At 58.5% G+C, this 18,787-nt stretch overlaps 1 protein-coding gene across 1 annotated transcript; it reads right to left on the bottom strand.

The window, feature by feature from the left end:
* Positions 1-108: 108 nt before the first annotated feature.
* On the bottom strand, positions 109-16,982 carry PPP1R37 (protein phosphatase 1 regulatory subunit 37). Its single transcript, XM_065859398.2, has 13 exons — positions 16,612-16,982; positions 13,809-13,906; positions 13,677-13,722; positions 13,416-13,516; positions 12,156-12,275; positions 9,944-10,094; positions 8,268-8,423; positions 6,376-6,488; positions 4,818-4,959; positions 4,465-4,631; positions 2,043-2,673; positions 1,692-1,780; positions 109-1,002 (listed from the first exon to the last, which is right to left on the bottom strand). Exons 1-12 carry the CDS (start codon positions 16,808-16,810, stop codon positions 1,698-1,700), a joined length of 2,007 nt encoding a protein of 668 aa, XP_065715470.1. The 5' UTR covers positions 16,811-16,982; the 3' UTR covers positions 109-1,002; positions 1,692-1,697.
* Between the last annotated feature and the right edge of the window lie 1,805 nt (positions 16,983-18,787).

Raw genomic sequence — 18,787 nt, 5'->3', positions numbered from 1 at the left:
GGGGGGTTAATCACTGAATTTCCCCCAAAAAACACCCCAAAAAGCGCATTTTTTTTGGGGGGGGGGGGCCAAAAATCACCAAGAAGGGGCGGGGGGGGGGAGTCGGCGACGAATGCAGAATCTCATTTAATAGAAAACGGTGGTTTTTTAACAAAAAACCCCCCCCGTGACGGGAAGAAACGACACGAACACCCGCAGATCGACGACCCGGACAGGAGAGTCAGCGCCGCCCCCTCGGTCGCCCCCTCCCCGGCTCCCTGATCGATTTATTGCACTTAATTAATTAAGAAAAGCGACGCGGCCTCGTCCCCCCACCCCGGGCTGGACCCCTAAACCCTCCCTGAGAAAAGCGGCCGGGGGGGGCCCCCCAAATGCTGCTTTTTTGGGGGTTCTGGTTGGGTTTTTGGGACGTTCCGGCAGCCCAGGAGGAGGAGTTGAGGCGCGGGTTAAGCCCGGAAGGAATTAATTCTAACTTAATTAACTCTAAATCAATTAATTAACCCCCCATCCTCTACTCGACACCCCCCCACCCCGTAACGTTGCAGCTGCTGATAAATAGAGACGGAAAATGAACGAAAAACCCCCCAAAAAAGACAAAATAAGAGAGGAATTGGAAATAAATAACCAGCCGGTCCTGGGTCTCTGTAGTGCCAGACGCTTGTCCCCGTGTCACCAGGTCCCTGTAGTGTGTGGGGTGTCCCCCGGTGTCACCTTACCGCGGTGTCCCCTCCTCTTCCTCAGTGGCCCCTCGGTGTCCCCTCCTCTTCCTCGGTGGCCCCTTGGTGCCCCCTCCTCTTCCTCGTCGCAGGATGAAGGCGCCGGTTCGCCGCGATGTCACCTCCCTCGGTGGCCATGGGGACACGTGGCCGACTCGAGCGTCTTTGGGGACACGGGGGGGCGGGCAAGTGTTTTTGGGGCAGAAAAGGGTGATTTGAAGGCTTCGGCCCGCGGCGCGGGATCCGCGGCGGAGCGGGGAGCGGGAGGACAATGACACTCCGGCACCTGTGGGAGAGGGACGGCAGTGACGGGCATGGGTGTCCCCACTGTCCCCAAACGTCCCCAGGTGTCTCCAGGTGTCCCCACTGTCCCCAGCTGTCCCAGGTGTCCCCACTGTCCCAGGTGTCCCCACTGTCCCAAGTGTCCCCACTGTCCCCAAGGTGTCCCCACTGTCCCCAGGTATCCCAGGGTGTCCTCACTGTCCCCAGGTGTCACCACTATCCCCAGGGTGTCCCCAGTGTCCCCATATGTCCCCAGGTGACTCGGGTATCCCCACTGTCCCCAGGTGTCCCCACTTTCCCCAGATGTCCCAGGATGTCCCGAGGTGTCCAAGGTGTCCCTATGGGTCCCAGAGTGTCCCCACTGTCCCCAAGTGTCCCAGGTATCCCCAGCTGTCCCCAGCCGTCCCAGGGTGTCCCCAGGTATCCCACAGTGTCCCCACTATTCCCAGATGTCTCAGGGTGTCCCCAGGTATCCCAGGTGTCCCAGGGTGTACCCACTGTCCCCAGGCGTCCCCAGGTATCCCAAGGTGTCCCCACTATCCCCAAGTGTCCCAGGGCGTCCCCACTATCCCCAGATGTCTCAGGGTGGCCCCAGGTGTCCCCCACTGTCCCCACATATCCCACGGTGTCCCCACATGTCCCAGGGTGTCCCCCCCGGCCCTGGGTGTCCCCAGGTGTCCCCAGTGTCCCCACCTGCGCTCACAGCGGCTCCTGCCCCGCGTCCTGCACCGCCTCCCTCAGCAGCTCCTCCAGCTCCTGCTCGTTCTTGGCGCAGCTCAGCTCTGCAACACAAACCGGCTCCGCTCACCCATTTTCCCCCAATTCCACCCCAAAATCAACCCGTGCGACGCATCACGGCCACCACCCATGAGCCTCGTTCCCGCGAGGCTCGTTAACCCCACCTCCTAATTAACGAGCACTTTGAAAAGCGATTCGCTTCGGCTTCAAATCCCCCCAGCCAAAGTGCAATTATCACCCCTTGCGGCGTCCCCGGCGCAGGTTTTGGGGTGAAAAGGAGCCGGATCGGGGCCGGGGGGTCCTTACCGTGCTGCGCAGCGCAGCTCCCGGTTTTGCCGTCGCCATCGGTGTCCGGCAGCGCCCGCGCGAAATCCGGCTTGAGGCCGTTGGGTAGAGGGGGGTCGGAGCGGGACACGGGGGCCCCGTTGGCCGGCGTTTCAGGGTTCGGGGGCTCCGGTAAAGCCTCCACCCGCGTCACCACGAAGATTTTGTGGCCTCGGCCGGGGCTGGAGACCGAAATCCTGCGCTCGGCGCATTGGGGTGAAGCGGGACCCCCCTGTTCGGTGACAGAGAGGGGACACGGCCGGTCCCGCGGTGGCCCCGGCGCGGTGACATCGGCGCGTTCTGCGGCTTCGCTTGAGTCCTTTGTCACCGCAGCGTCCGCCTCATCGTCCGTGTCCGAGTCGGAGTCCGTCCCGTTGTCGTCGTCATCGTCACCGTTGTCACCGTCCCCGTTGGCGGTGGGTTCGGGGGGTTCGGTCCCCTCGGCGGTGGCCTCGGTTGGGCCCTCGTCCTTGTCCTCGTGGGCGATCTCTGGCATGGAGGCCGAGTGCTGCAGCTGCTGCTCCTCCCGCTCGCGCGCCAGCACGAAGTTGCGTTTGCAGCCGTTCTGGATCTCGGCCAGAAGAGCTTTCTGGGTCTCCAAGAAGCTTTTCACCTGCCCGGGGGGGAATGGAGATGGTTTGGGATGGTGGGAACGACCGGGAATGGGGAACGGGGTGGGATCAGGAACCTTGGGAGATGAGGAACGTTCGGGAATCAGGAACATTGAGGAATCGGGAATGTTGGGGAATCGGGAATGGGGGAATCAGGGACTTTGGGAGATCAGGAACCTTGGGAGATCAGGAACGTTCGTGAATCAGGAACATTGGGAAGTCAGGAACAACTGGAAATCAGGAGCAGTTGGAAATCGGAAACGTTGGGAAGTCAGGAACAATTGGAAATCAGGAACGTTCAGGAATCGGGAATGTTCGGGAATCAGGAACGTTCAGGAGTCAGGAATGTTGGGAAATAGGGAACAATTGGAAATCGGGAACATTCAGGAATCGGGAACGTTGGGGAATTGGGAACAATGGGAAATCGTGAACAATTGGAAATCAGGAATGTTCAGGAATCAGGAACGTTCAGGAATCAGGAACATTGGGAAATAAGGAACAACTGGGAATCGGGAATGTTCAGGAATCGGGAACGTTGGGGAATCGGGAACGTTGGGCAATCGGGAACAATTGGAAATTGGGAACGTTCAGGAATCAGGAACAATGGAAAATCAGGAACAATTGGAAATCGGGAACGTTCGAGAATCAGGAACATTGGGAGATCAGGAACGTTTGGAAACCAAGAACGTTGGGAAATCAGGAACATTCAAAACAGGGAACGCTGGGCAATCAGGATCAGCAGGAAACCGAGAACACCCACAAACCAGGAACACGACCCCCACAAAGGGCTTGGGGGGAACACCCACAGCACCCATGGCACCTACAACACAAACAACACCCACAGCACACACACACCCACGGCACCCACTGCACCCATGGCACCTACAGCATCCACGGCACCCACTGCACCCACGGCACCCCCAGCACCCATGGCACCCACAGCACACACACACCCATGGCACCCACTGCACCCATGGCACCTACAGCATCCACGGCACCCACTGCACCCACGGCACCCCCAGCACCCATGGCACCCACAGCACACACACACCCATGGCACCCACGGCACCCAGAGCACTCACGGCACCCAGAGCACCCACAGCACTCATGGCACCCAGAGCACCCACAGCACCCATGGCACCTACAGCACCCACAGCACCCACTGCACCCTCAGCACCCACAGCACCCAGAGCACCCACGGCACCTACAGCGCCCACGGCACCCATGGCACCCACGGCACCCATGGCACCCACGGCACCCAGAGCACCCCCAGCACCCATGGCACCTACAGCACCCACGGCATCCACTGCACCCATGGCACCCACGGCACCCACAGCACCCGCAGCACCCATGGCACCCCCAGCACCCACGGCACCCACTGCACCCATGCCACCCACGGCACACACAGGACCCGCAGCACCCATGGCACCTACAGCACCCACGGCATCCACTGCACCCATGGCACCCACGGCACCCACAGCACCCATGGCACCCCCAGCACCCACGGCACCCAGAGCACCCCCAGCACCCATGGCACCTACAGCACCCACGGCATCCACTGCACCCATGGCACCCACAGCACCCGCAGCACCCATGGCACCCCCAGCACCCACGGCATCCACTGCACCCATGGCACCCACGGCACCCACAGCACCCGCAGCATCCATGGCACCCCCAGCACCCCCAGCACCTACAGCACCCACGGCACCCATGGCACCCACGGCACCCAGAGCACCCCCAGCACCCATGGCACCTACAGCACCCCCGGCACCCACAGCACCCATGGTACCCACCGCCTCCTTCTTGGGCTCGCGGTCCAGGTCGAGGCGCAGCAGCGAGTGATTGACCTTGAGCGCCAGCGACAGCGCCATCAGCCCCCCCGTCTTGATCTCGTTCTCCCGCAGGTCCAACCGCAACAACCGGGGGCTCTCGGCGATGAATTCGGCCACCGCCACCGCACCTGATGGGGACAGCGACGGTGACACCGCCCTTGAGCTTCCCACGTGGCGTAAGAGGCGCCGGAGCCACCGAACACACGGGATCGCGGCGTTTTGGTGACAACCAGAGCGCGGACCCCCCTGAAGTGGCGTTTTGGGGACTCGGGGGGGACAAACGGCGCTGGCGCGGTCGCCGCGGTGTCACCCACCTTCGCAGGTGAGTTTGGTGGAGGCCAAGCCCAGGCGCAGCACCGAGCGGTTGCCGATCAGCCCGTTCTTGAGGTTGCGGACGCCCTCGTTGCCGATGGGGTTGTGGCCCAAGTTCAAGGTCTCCAGGCTCTGAGTGTGGGGCTGTGGGGACACAGGGGACGGCTTGAGGGGGACGGGGACAGCTCGAGGGGGACATTGATGGCTTGAGGGGGACAGGGACGGCTCGAGGGGGACAGAAATGGTTTGAGGGGGACAGGGATGGCTCAAGAGGGACAGAAATGGCTCAAGGGGGATGCGGACGGCTTGAGAGGGACATTGATGGCTTGATGGGGACAGGGACAGCTCAAGGGGGATAGGGACAGCTTGAGCGGGACAGGGATGGCTCGAGGGGAACATGGACGGCTCAAGGGGGACACTGATGGCTCGAGGGGGACATTGATGGCTTGAGGGGGACCTTGATGGCTCGAGAGAGACAGAAGTGGCTCAAGGGGAACAGAAGTGGCTCGAAGTGGACATGGATGGCTCGAGGGGGACACTGATGGCCCAAGGGGGACAGGGATGGCTTGAGTGGGACAGAAATGGCTCAAGGGGACATTGATGGCTTGAGGGGTCAGGAATGGCTCGAGGGGGACAGAAACAGCTCGAGGGGGACAGAAACAGCTCGAGGGGGACATGGATGGCTCGAGGGGGATAGGAACGGCTCGAAGGGGACATTGATGGCTTGAGGGGGACACTGATGGCTTGAGGGGGATAGGGATGGCTCATGGGGGACAGGGATGGCTTGAGGGGGACAGAAACAGCTCGAGGGGGACATGGATGGCTTGAGGGGGACAGAAACGGCTTGAGTGGGACAGAAATGGCTCGAGGGGGACAGGGATGGCTCGAGGGGGACACTGATGGCCCAAGGGGGACAGGGATGGCTTGAGTGGGACAGAAATGCCTCAAGGGGACATTGATGGCTTGAGGGGTCAGGAATGGCTCGAGGGGGACAGAAATGGCTCAAGGGGGACAGAAACAGCTCGAGGGGGACACGGATGGCTCGAAGGGGACACGGATGGCTCGAGGGGGACACGGATGGCTCGAGGGGGACAGAAACAGCTCGAGGGGGACAGAAACAGCTCGAGGGGGACACGGATGGCTCGAAGGGGACATGGATGGCTCGAGGGGGACAGAAACGGCTCGAGGGGGACAGAAACGGCTCGAGGTGGACATGGATGGCTCGAGGGGGATAGAAACGGCTTGAAGGGGACATTGATGGCTTGAGGGGGACACTGATGGCTCGAGGGGGACAGGGATGGCTCATGGGGGACAGGGATGGCTTGAGGGGGACAGAAACAGCTCGAGGGGGACATGGATGGCTTGAGGGGGACAGAAACGGCTTGAGTGGGACAGAAATGGCTCGAGGGGGACAGGGATGGCTCGAGGGGGACGGGGATGGTTCGAGGGGGACAGGGACGGCTCAAGGGGGACAGGAACAGCTCAAGGGGGACAGGAACACCCCAAGGGCCAAGGGTCATGAGGTGACAACCCTCTGTCCCCGTCCCCGGCGGCACTCACCAGCGTCATGCCCAGATACGCCATCCCGGTGTGCGTCAGCTGGTTGTTCCACAGCACCAGCGTCACCAGCCCCTTCTGCTGCTCCTTCAGCCCCTCGCACAGGTAGGCCAGGCCTGGGGGACGGGCACAAACGAGCAATTAAACCTCACATTAATTAGCGTTAAGCTGGAGCGGAGCGCAAACCCGCCAGGGGTTGGATCAGCAGTGGCTCTCCTGTCTGGGTCGTCGATCTCGGCCACAAGGGACGCGGCGGGTGACAAATTATGCTGTGCAGGGGGATCTGGGGGGGCTGGGATGGGGTTTGGGGGGTACAGGGGGGTTCTGGCGGTGCAGGGGGGTGGGTACAGGGGTGTTCTGGGGACTGTGGGGGAGCTCAGGACAGGGTGTCCCCCCCAGATTCACCCAGCAGCATGAGGGGTCACCCCAAGAGGCTGGAGCTGTGCAGGGGGATCTGGGGGGGCTGGGATGGGGTTTGGGGGGCTCTGGGGGGACCGGGATGGGGTTTGGGGGGTACAGGGGGGTCTGGGGACTCTGGGGGGGCCCAGGACAGGGTGTCCCCCCCAGATTCACCCAGCAGCATGAGGGGTCACCCCAAGAGGCTGGAGTTGTGCAGGGGGATCTGGGGGGACCAGCATGGGGTTTGGGGGGCTCTGGGGGGACCGGGATGGGGTTTGGGGGGTACAGAGGGGTTCTGGGGACTCTGGGGGGGCCCAGGACAGGGTGTCCCCCCCAGATTCACCCAGCAGCATGAGGGGCCACCCCAAGAGGCTGGAGCTGTGCAGGGGGCTCTGGGGGGACCGGCATGGGGTTTGGGGGGCTCTGGGGGGACCGGGATGGGGTTTGGGGGGTACAGGGGGGTCTGGGGACTCTGGGGGGCCCAGGACAGGGTGTCCCCCCCAGATTCACCCAGCAGCATGAGGGGTCACCCCAAGAGGCTGGAGCTGTGCAGGGGGCTCTGGGGGGACCGGCATGGGGTTTGGGGGTCTCTGGGGGGACCGGGATGGGGTTTGGGGGATACAGAGGGGTTCTGGGGACTCTGGGGGGGCCCAGGACAGGGTGGCCCCCCCAGATTCACCCAGCAGCATGAGGGGTCACCCCAAGAGGCTGGAGCTGTGCAGGGGGATCTGGGGGGGCTGGGATGGGGTTTGGGGGGCTCTGGGGGGACCGGGATGGGGTTTGGGGGGTACAGAGGGGTCTGGGGACTCTGGGGGGGCCCAGGACAGGGTGTCCCCCCCAGATTCACCCAGCAGCATGAGGGGTCACCCCAAGAGGCTGGAGCTGTGCAGGGGGATCTGGGGGGGCTGGGATGGGGTTTGGGGGGCTCTGGGGGGACCGGGATGGGGTTTGGGGGGTACAGGGGGGTCTGGGGACTCTGGGGGGGCCCAGGACAGGGTGTCCCCCCCAGATTCACCCAGCAGCGTGAGGGGTCACCCCAAGAGGCTGGAGTTGTGCAGGGGGCTCTGGGGGGACCAGCATGGGGTTTGGGGGGCTCTGGGGGGACCGGGATGGGGTTTGGGGGGTACAGAGGGGTTCTGGGGACTCTGGGGGGGGCCAGGACAGTGTGTGTCCCCCAGATTCACCCAGCAACATGAGGAGTCATTCCAAGAGGCTGGTGCTGTACAGGGGGTGACAGGATGGGGTTGTGGGGGTGAAGGGGGGTACAAGTTGGTTCTGGAGGTACAAGGCGGGGTCTGGGGACTCTGGGGGCCCCAGGACAGTGTGTCCCCCCCAGTAGTCACCCAGCAGCATGAGTGGGTGCCCCAATAGGCTGGTGCTGTGCAGGAGGCTCTGGGATGGGGTTGGGGGGGTTCAGGGGGGTTCTGGACATCCAAGGGGGTTCTGGTGACTCTGGGGGGGCCCAGCACAGCGTGTGTCCCCCCCCCAGGACTGACCCGAGTCCAGGATGTGGTTGTTGCGGAGGTCGAGGATCTGGATGTAGCAGTTGAACTTGAGCAGGTTGCCGAGCTGCGCCGAGTCCTGCAGCCCGTTGAGTTTGTTGTCGGCCAGGTACAGCTCCCGCAGGTTCACGTTCATCTTCAGCGCCGTGGCTGGGGACGAAGCACCCCCAAAATCAACGTTTTCACCCCAAAAACACCCCCCGATGAGGAAAACGGCGCCAACTCGTGGCCTTCATCGGGTTTAATTAATAATTAACCACCCTGGAGACCCCTTGGCTATCCTGATGCCCCCATAGCTCCGGCCCGCATGGGATTTATGGCTAATTAATTAATGAGGGGGGGCGTTAAGTGATGTCTGAAAGCAGAGAGCGCTGGTGTGGCATTGGGGGGTACAAGGGGGTTCTGGGGGTGCAGGGGGGTACAAGGGGGCTCTGGGAGGGGCCAGGACAGTGTGTCCCCCCCAGACCCACCCAGCAACATTAGGGGTCACCCCAAGAGGTTGGTGCTGTGTAGGGGTCTCTGGGGGAGCTGGGATGGGGTTTGGATGGTTGAGGGGGGTTTTGGGGGTGCAGGGTGGTACAAGGGGGTTCTGGGGGGGCCCAGGAACTTGTCCCCCCCAGGACTCACCCAGCAGCATGAGGGGTCACCACAAGAGGCTGCTGCTGTGCAGGGGGCTCTGGGGGGACTGGGATGGGGTTTGGGGGGTTCAGGGGGGTTCTGGGGTTGCAGGGGAGTACAAGGGGGTTCTGGGGACTCTGGGGGGGCCCAGGACAGTGTGTCCCCCCCAGGACTCACCCAGCAACATGAGGGGTCACCCCAAGAGGCTGGTGCTGTGCAGGGGGTGACAGGATGGGGTTCTGGGGGTGCAGGGGGGTACAAGGAGGTTCAGGGGACTCTGGGGGGCCCAGGACAGTGCGTCCCCCCAAGATTCACCCAGCAACGTGAGGGGTCACCCAAGAGGTTGGTGCGGTGTAGGGGGTGACAGGATAGGGTTCTGGGGGTGCAGGGGGTCGCTGGGGGGTACAAGGGGGTTCAGGGGATTCTGGGGGGGCCCAGCACAGCGTGTTCCCCCCAGGACTCACCCAGCAACAAGAGGGGCCACCCAAGAGGCTGGTGCTGTGCAGGGGGCTCTGGGGGGACCAGGACAGGGTTTGGGGGGTACAGGGGGGTAAAAGTGGGTTCTGGGGGGGCCCAGGACAGTGTCCCCCACCCAGACCCACCCAGCAGCATGAGTGGCCACAAGAGGCTGGTGCTGTGCAGGGGGCTCTGGGGGGTCTAGGACTGTGTTTGAGGGGTACAGGGGGCTTCTGGTGGTGCAGGGGGGCACAAGGAGGTTCTGGGGGTACAGGGGGGTTCTGGGGACTCTGGGGGGCCCAGGACAGTGTCCCCCCCCAGCACTCACCCAGCAGCATGAGGGGTCACCTGAGAGGCTGGTGCTGTTCAGGGGGCTCTGGGGGGACCGGGACGGGCTTTGGGGGGTACAGGGGGGTACAAGGGGGTTCTGGGGGGGCCCAGGACAGTGTGTTCCCTCCAGGACTCACCCAGCAACAAGAGGGGCCACCCAAGAGGCTGGTGCTGTGCAGTGGGCTCTGGGGGGACCGGGATGGGGTTTGGGGGGTACAGGGGGGTTCTGGGGGGGCCCAGGACAGTGTGTCCCCCCCCGTACTCACCCAGCAGCATGAGGGGCCGCCCCGACAGGCTGGTGCTCTCCAGGTGCAGCACGGCCAGGCTGCTGCTGATGCGCAGCGCCCGCGCCACGAAGGGCGCCGAGTGGTCCAGCAGCGGCGTGTTCCGCGCGTCCAGGTACTGCAGGCAGCTCGTCTGGGGGAGAACAGACCCCCCCGGGGATGGGGGTCAAATCCCGGCCAGGAGTCCCAATAAACTCCTTATTACCCCCGGAATTCCACATAAACGCCCTATTGTTCGTATAATTCCCGATAAACACCTTATTGCCCACTGAGTTCCATATAAACACCTTACTGACCATACAATTCCAATAAACACCATGTTGTCTATATAGTTCCCAATAAACACCTTATTGCCCATTGAGGTCCATATAAACACCTTATTGTCCATATAATTCCCAATAAACACGTTATTACCCTCAGAATTCCACATAAACACCTTATTGTCCATATAATTCCCAATAAACACCTTATTACCCTCAGAATTCCATATAAACACCTTATTGTCCTTATAATTCCAATAAACACCTTATTGTCCATATAATTCCAATAAACACCTTATTGTCCATATAATTCCCAATAAACACCTTATTGCCCATTGAGGTCCATATAAACACCTTATTGTCCATATAACTCCAATAAATACCTTATTGTCCATATAATTCCCAATAAACACCTTATTGCCCATTGAGGTCCATATAAACACCTTATTGTCCATATAATTCCCAATAAACACCTTATTACCCTCAGAATTCCATATAAACACCTTATTGTCCTTATAATTCCAATAAACACCTTATTGTCCATATAATTCCCAATAAACACCTTATTGCCCATTGAGGTCCATATAAACACCTTATTGTCCATATAATTCCCAATAAACACGTTATTACCCTCAGAATTCCATATAAACACCTTATTGTCCATATAATTCCCAATAAACCCCTTATGGTCCATCTCGTTCCATATAAACACTTTATTACCCATATAATTCCCAATAAACCCCTTATGGTCCATTTCGTTCCATATAAACACTTTATTACCCATATAATTCCCAATAAACCCCTTATGGTCCATCTCGTTCCATATAAACACTTTATTACCCATATAATTCCCAATAAACCCCTTATGGTCCATTTCGTTCCATATAAACACTTCATTGCCCATATAATTCCCAATAAACACCTTTTACCCTCAGAATTCCATATAAACACCGTATTGTCCATTGAGTTCCATATTAACACCTTATTGTCCATATAATTCCCAACCAACACCTTATTGCTCATGGAATCCCCAATAAACGCCTTATGGTCCATATAATTCCAATAAACACCTTATTGGCCATGGAATTCCATATATATATGGACAATAAGATGTTTATCTGGGATTATATGGGCAATAATAAGGTTTTAATTGGGAATTATATGGACAATAAGGTGTTTATATGGAACTCAATGGGCAATACGGTGTTTATCTGGAATTATATGGGCAATAAGCTTTTAATTGGGAATTATATGGACAATAAGGTGGCTTTTGGGAACTATATAGACAATAGGGTGTTTATATGTAATTATATGGTCAATAAGGTGTTTATATGGAACTCCATGGACAATAAGGTGTTTAATGGGAATTATATGGACAATATATGGAACTCAATGGACAATAAGGTGTTTATTGGGAGTTAAACACCTTATTGTCCATATAATTCCCAATTAAAACCTCACTATCCACGGAATTCCAGCTATATGGACAATAAGGTGTTTATCTCCAATTCCATAGACCATAAGCTGTTTCTATGGAATCATACGGACCATACGGTGTTTATACGGAACTCCATGGACAATACGGCGTTGATTGGGAATCATATCAACAATAAGACGCCGAAAATCCCAATTAGCAGGTTGGGGAGGTTAATTACGGCCGGAGGGCGTTTTTGCACCACGCCCAGTGCTTAATTAAACCCCCACAAAGCCCCAAACGCTCGTCATCCGGCCGTGAAGATAATTAACAAACAGCTGCCACACGCCACTAATTACACCCACTTCTCATTGATATGTCATTATGATTTTCTCCTGTCCGGAACGTCAACGGGGATATTTTAACCCCGAATCGCGTGGTTTTTGGGAGCAAAACCATTCGGGGAAGGAAATGGTGGGGGAAATGGGTGTGGGAATGTTAATTAACGAGGCAAACGAACCTTTCTCATCATGTGCGCGGCCGCTTGCCAGCCCCGCGTGCCGATGTGCTTGTTGCAGGAGATGTTGAGGTGCGTGGCCGACTCGTAGTACTCGATCATGTCGAAAAGGGCCGAGGCGCCCTGGGGAGGGGGGAAGAGGCGGTTAGTGGGGGATTCTGGGGGGAAATGGGGGGTTTTGGGGGGAAATGGGGTGATCGGGGTGATGGGGGGTGGGTTGGGGAAGGGGTGAGGGGTTGGGAAGTGGGGAAAGAGGGAGAAGGGGTGGGGAAGGTGGGAAAGAGGCGGGGAAAGAGGTGGGAAAGAGGGAGGGAAGAGGGAGGGAAGAGGGAGGGAAGAGGGAGCGAAGAGGGAGCGAAGAGGGAGGAAGGAGAGAGGAAGGAGGGAGGAAGGAGGGAGGAAGGAGGGAGGAAGGAGTGGGGGAAGGAGAGGGGAAGGAGAGGGGAAGGAGAGGGGAAGGAGAGGGGAAGGAGAGGGGAAGGAGAGGGGAAGGAGAGGGGAAGGAGAGGGGAAGGAGAGGGGAAGGAGAGGGGAAGGAGGGGGGAAGGAGGGGGGAAAGAAGGAGGGAAAGAAGGAGGGAAAGAAGGAGGGAAAGAAGGAGGGAAAGAAGGAGGGAAAGAAGGAGGGAAAGAAGGAGGGAAAGAAGGAGGGAAAGAAGGAGGGAAAGAAGGAGGGAAAGAAGGAGGGAAAGAAGGAGGGAAAGAAGGTGGGAAAGGAGGGAAAAGGCAGAAAAAATGCAGGAAAGAGGCAGGAAAAAGTCAGGAAAGAAGGTGGAAAGAGGCGGGAAAGAAGGTGGAAAGAAGGCGGAAAGAAGGTGGGAAAAGGCAGGAAAAGGCCAGAAAGAAGGTGGAAAGAAGGCAGGAAAAGGCAGGAAAGAGGTGGGAAAGGGGCAGGAAAGAAGGTGGGAAAGAAGGCGGAAAGAGGCAGGAAAGAGGTCGGAAAGAAGGCAGAAAAGAGGTGGAAAAGAGGTGGAAAAGAGGTGGAAAAGAGGCCCAAAAAGGCCCAAAAATGCATCCCCGGGGGCCAGGGCCGCAGAGACACCTCTGAGCACACAGGAAAATGAGGAAAACAGGGCTTTTTGGTTAATTTCCCGGATATTCAAGTTCCGGTGCTGCTACCGGGGCAAAACGGGCATTTTGCTGCTTGGAAGCTCAACATGGGGGAGAAACGAGCCCGGAATTCACCCCAAACCCATAGAAACCAACCAAAATGGCTCGAAAAACGCGTATTTAATGTATGGTGTGAAATAAAGTTGGCGCTCACGTCTTCATCCAGGTTGGTTTGCTCCAAATCCACGATTTTGAACTGGACCCGCTTGAAAACCTCCTCGAGCGCCTCGCAGGCTTTGTAATCCAGCTTCTCCCCTATGGAAACAGCGGGAAAACGGGGGGATTTGGGGGTGAAATCAGCTTTTTTCACTCATTTAGAGACGGTTAAACCCACCTAGGGGAGATTTTGATGCGATATTGGGGGTTTAATCACATAAAACGTCGCTTCGGAGGCAACGAAACGCTCAGGCCTCACCTTTGAGATCCAGGCATTCAATCCGCGGAGCGAGATCTTTCAATTCCTGCATGAAAATAGAGGAATTAATGCGAGATTAAAGCAACAAAACGGCCCCAAAAATGCGGAAAAACAAGCAAAATGTGGTCGTACCTCAATTTGCTTGAGGAGTTTGGGGATCTGGCGGCAGCTGAGTTTTTGGCAGGCGAGTTTGTAGGCGGTAACGATCTCCTCCACGGTCACGTTTTGGGCTGGAAAAGGGTGAAATGGCAAGCGGGTGATGGCAGAGCCGCAAGAACGTGGGTTTATAGGGGTTGGGTGTGTTATAGTGTGTCTGAATCCATACTCAATGACTATAAGTTGGGGAAGGACCTATTGGAGAGCAGTGGAGGGGAAAGGGACCTGGGGGGCCTGGGGACAGCGGGGTGACCATGAGCCAGCACTGGGCACTTGTGGCCAGGAAGCCAATGGGACCTTGGGGGGATTAGAAGGGGGTGGTCAGTAGGTTAGAGAGGTTCTCCCGCCCTCACATATATATATATATTGATATCTCTATAATACATGCAGTGATAGCACCCTGAGAATGGCTGATCCGGGAAGCTAAGCAGGGTCGGGCCCGGTCAGTACTTGGATGGGAGACCTTGTGGTCAGGAAGCCAATGGGACCTGGGGGGCATTGGAAAGGGGTGGTCAGTAGGTCAGAGAGGTTCTCCTGCCCCTCCACTCTGCCCTTGAGAAAGGGTTTAGCTCAGATACTATCAGAATATACTTGAGGATCATACATATATATGTAATATATATAGTCATAGCACCCTGAGAATGGCTGATCTGGGAAGCTAAGCAGGGTCAGGCCCGGTCAGTACTTGGATGGGAGACCTTGTGGCCAGGAAGCCAATGGGACCTGGGGGGGACTAGAAGGGGGTGGTCAGTAGGTCAGAGAGGTTCTGCTGCCCCCCTACTCTGCCCTTGAAAAGGGGTTTAGTTCGAATACTATCAGGATATACTTGGGGATCATACATATATATGTAATATATATAGTCATAGCACCCTGAGAATGGCTGATCTGGGAAGCTAAGCAGGCTCGGGCCCGGTCAGTACTTGGATGGGAGACCTTGTGGCCAGAAAGCCAATGGGACCTGTAGAAGCGGGTTTAGTTAAGCAAGGCTTAACAGTGGGTGGAGGGGATGGAGATCAGAGTGGAAAATGAAACTCAACCCGGCGGAGCGACGAACAATTAACGCTAGAAATAATTAATGGCGACGGGACGGAACCTGAGACACTCGGGTGGTTTTAAAGGTCGCAGCGTTTTAAAATAAAGAGAAATATTGGGTGAAATGCACGGTGTTTTGGGGAGAAACGCATGTTTGGAAGCAACGTGGGTGTTTCGGCTCCGGGAGGAAATGGGACGAGTCGAGGCGCGTCCACGGGAGGAATTTCAAGCGATGAATGATGGATGAGAAGCAAAATAAAGCCTTGAATCAAAATAATCATTATCCCACGTGAGAGGGAGGAGAAACGCGGTGTCACCACCGGATCGTCCCTTTGGGGAACAGAGGCTCGTTAGCGGGTGCTTAACGAGCAATTGCGGAGAGAAAAGCGGGATTAATTAGCGCCGCGTAAGGAGATCCGGATGGGGTCTCGTTACACGAGGAGCGATTGGGGAAAAGCCCAATTTCTGGCTTGATTTGGGGTCCGGCACTGGGTGGTCTCCCATCCAAGTACTGACCGGGCCCGACCCTGCTTAGCTTCCCATATCAGGCGTTCTCAGGGTGCTATGGCTGTATATATTATATATATATGGGTTCCCCAAGTATATCCTGATAGCATCTGAACTAAACCCCTTTTCAAGGGCAGAGTAGAGGGGCAGGAGAACCTCTCTGACCTACTGACCACCCCCTTCTAATCCCACCAGGTCCCATTGGCTTCCTGGCCACAAGGTCTCCCATCCAAGTACTGACCGGGCCCGACCCTGCTTAGCTTCCCAGATCAGCCATTCTCAGGGTGCTATGGCTGTATGTATTATAGATATATCTATATCTATATCTACATATATATGTGAAGGGCAGAAGAACCTCTCTGACCTATCGACCACCCCCTTCTAATCCATCCCAGGTCCCATTTGCTTCCTGGCCACAAGGGCCCAGTGCTGGCTCAGCCCACAGCACCCGCTATTCCCAGCTGGTCTCCCATCCAAGTGCTGACCGGGCCCGACCCTGCTTAGCTTCCCAGATCAGCCATTCTCAGGGTGCTATGACTATATATATTATATATTATATATGTATATGATCCCCAAGTATATCCTGATAGTATCTGAACTAAACCCCTTTTCAAGGGCAGAGTAGAGGGGCAGGAGAACCTCTCTGACCTACTGACCACTCCCTTCTAATCCCCCCCAGGTCCCAGTGCTGGCCCTATAGGGGTGTCTATGGGGCTGGGGGGTCCCTGGGGGGACACTGGGGATCTGGAGGGGTCCTATGGGGTTGTCTATGGGGCTGGGGGGGACACAGGGCCCTGGGGAGAGCACTGGGGGGGTTATATGGGGCTGAGGGGAGTCTGGGGGGACAACGGGGGTCTGTGGGGGCTCTGGCTATGGGGTGGGGGGGAACAGGGCCTGGGGGGGGGCACTGGTGGGATCATATTGGGCTGGGGGGGGGTCTGGGGGTGCCTAGGGAGTAGGGGGGGACACAGGGCCCTGAGGAGAGCACTGGGGGGACCATACAGCACCCGCTATTCCCAGCTGGTCTCCCATCCAAGTGCTGACCGGGTCCGACCCTGCTTAGCTTCCCAGACCAGCCATTCTCAGGGTGCTATGGCTGTGTATATTACATACGTATATATATGCTCCCCGAGTATATCCTGAATTAAACCCTTTTCCCCTCAGGCCCCTTTTCCCCGCTCTCCAACAGGTCGTTCCCCAACTTATACAGGAAGCCGCGTCCCCCCCCCCGCGTTGTTACCGTGTCTCCAGGGGTCTTTGGGCTCCACCGCCCCGGACACAATATCCTCATCGGAGGGAAACGTCACCCGCTTCGCCCCGGGCCGCAACCGCCCGTCCTCCGCTCCTCCGCTGGCCCCGGGCGGCGGGGAGGCCTCAGCGGGCGGCGGGGCCTCATTCCCGGGCTCCGAGGGGGCGACCGCCGGCCCCGGGGCCTCCATGGCGGAGCTGTCCGTCCTCACCGCCGCCCCGGGGGCATCGCCCGGCGCTCCGGAGCCGCTTCACGGCGGGAAAGAGGCGGACGGGGTGGGAGAGGGGGGGCGCGCACCGGAGCGCACCGGAGCGGAGCGGCCGCCGCCTCCCGCCAGCGCCGCAGCGGCCGCCGCCTCCGCCGCCGCACTTTCGCCACGGCCGCGGGGAAGGGAGGAACGACAAGCGGAGAACGGGGGAGAAGCGGGGAGGGGGAATAATAAATAAAATATAATAAAACAAAACGGGGATGGGACGCGGCCGCGTTCAGCCCCGCTCGGGCTCCGGGTCCCCGTGGCGAATCTGCGGGAGCGAATCGTTGAGGGCCGGCGGCGGGAGCAGCGCTGCGATTGTCACCGCACTTTCGCCACGGCCGCGGGGAAGGGAGGAACGACAACGGGAGAACGGGGGAGAAGCGGGGAGGGGGCAAAATAAAATAATATATAATAAAATAAACCGGGGATGGGACGCGGCCGCGTTCAGCCCCGCTCGGGCTCCGGGTCCCCGTGGCGAATCTGCGGGAGCGAATCGTTTGAGGCGCTTTCCCCAATCGCCGCCGCACTTTCGCCACGGCCGCGGGGAAGGAAGGAACGACAAGCGGAGAACGGGAGAGAAGCGGGGAGGGGAAACAAAATAAGAATAAACCGGGGATGCGACGCGGCCGCGTTCAGCCCCGCTCGGTGTCCGGGCCCCGGTGCGGGCGGCGGTGGCGAATCTGCGGGAGCGAATCGTTTTGGGCGGGAGGCGGAAGCAGCGCTGCGATCGCCGCCGCACTTTCGCCAAAGCGGGAGGCGGGAGAAGGAACCGGCGGCACCGGCACCGGGAGCGGGAGAGGAACGGAAAACCCGAAGAGAAACGCCCTTCAGCCCCAACAACGGAGCGCGGTGTGTTCGCCGTTAAACCCGTGAAGCGAATCTGCGGCGGTGGAAAAAGGGGCGGGAGCCCGAGGCGGGAGCGGCGGCGAAACGCGGGTAACGGGGAATAACGGGGGGTCCTGTGGGGCTGGGGGGGTCTATGGGGTGTTTATGGGGGTGTCTGTGGGGCTGAGCGGCGTCTCTAGGGTGAATTTGGGGCTGGGGGGGTCTATAGGGTGTCTACGGAGGTCTATAGCGTGTCTGTGGGGCTGGGGGGTCTATAGGGTGTCTACGGAGGTCTACAGCGTGTCTGTGGGGCCGGGGGGTCTATAGGGTGTCTATGGGGTTGGGAAAAGCTCTATAGGGTGTCTACAGGGCTGGGGGGGTCTATAGGGTGTCTATGGGGCTGGGGGGGTTTATGGAGGTGTCTGTGAGGCAGGGGGGGCTCTATAGGGTGCCTACGGAGGTCTGTAGGGTGTCTATGGGGCTGGAGGGGGTCTATGGGGTGTCTATGGAGGTGGGGGGGGTCTATGGGGGTGGGTGTGGGGTCTATGGGGGTGTTTGTGGGGCAGGGAGGGCTCTATAGAGTGGCTGTGGAGCTGGGGGGGTCTATAGGGTGTCTATGGGGTTGGGAGAAGCTCTATAGGGTGTCTGCAGGGCTGGGGGGGTCTATAGGGTGTCTGTGGAGGGTCTATAGGGTGTCTATGGGGCTGGGGGGGGTTTATGGGGTGTCTATGAGGCAGGGGGAGCTCTATAGGGTGCCTACAGAGGTCTATAGGGTGTCTATGGGGCTGGGGGGGGGTCCGTGGGGTGTCTATGGAGGTGGGCGGGTCTATGGGGGTGTGTGTGGGGTCTATGGGGGTGTTTGTGGGGCATGAGGGGCTCTATAGAGTGGTTGTGGAGCTGGGGGGGTCTATAGGGTGTCTATGGGGTTGGGAGAAGCTCTATAGGGTGTCTGCAGGGCTGGGGGGGTCTATAGGGTGTCTGTAGGGCTGGGGGGGTCTATAGGGGTCGATAGAGTGTCTATGGGACTAGGGGGGTCCATAGGGTGTGTACAGGGCTGGGAGGTCCCTGGGGGGACACTGGGGGTCTATG

The sequence above is a fragment of the Patagioenas fasciata genome, chromosome 33 (assembly GCF_037038585.1).
Source record: "Patagioenas fasciata isolate bPatFas1 chromosome 33, bPatFas1.hap1, whole genome shotgun sequence".
Taxonomy (NCBI): domain Eukaryota; kingdom Metazoa; phylum Chordata; class Aves; order Columbiformes; family Columbidae; genus Patagioenas; species Patagioenas fasciata.
The sequence above is the reverse complement of the archived record's forward strand: the minus strand, read 5'-3'. Positions and strand labels throughout refer to the sequence as shown.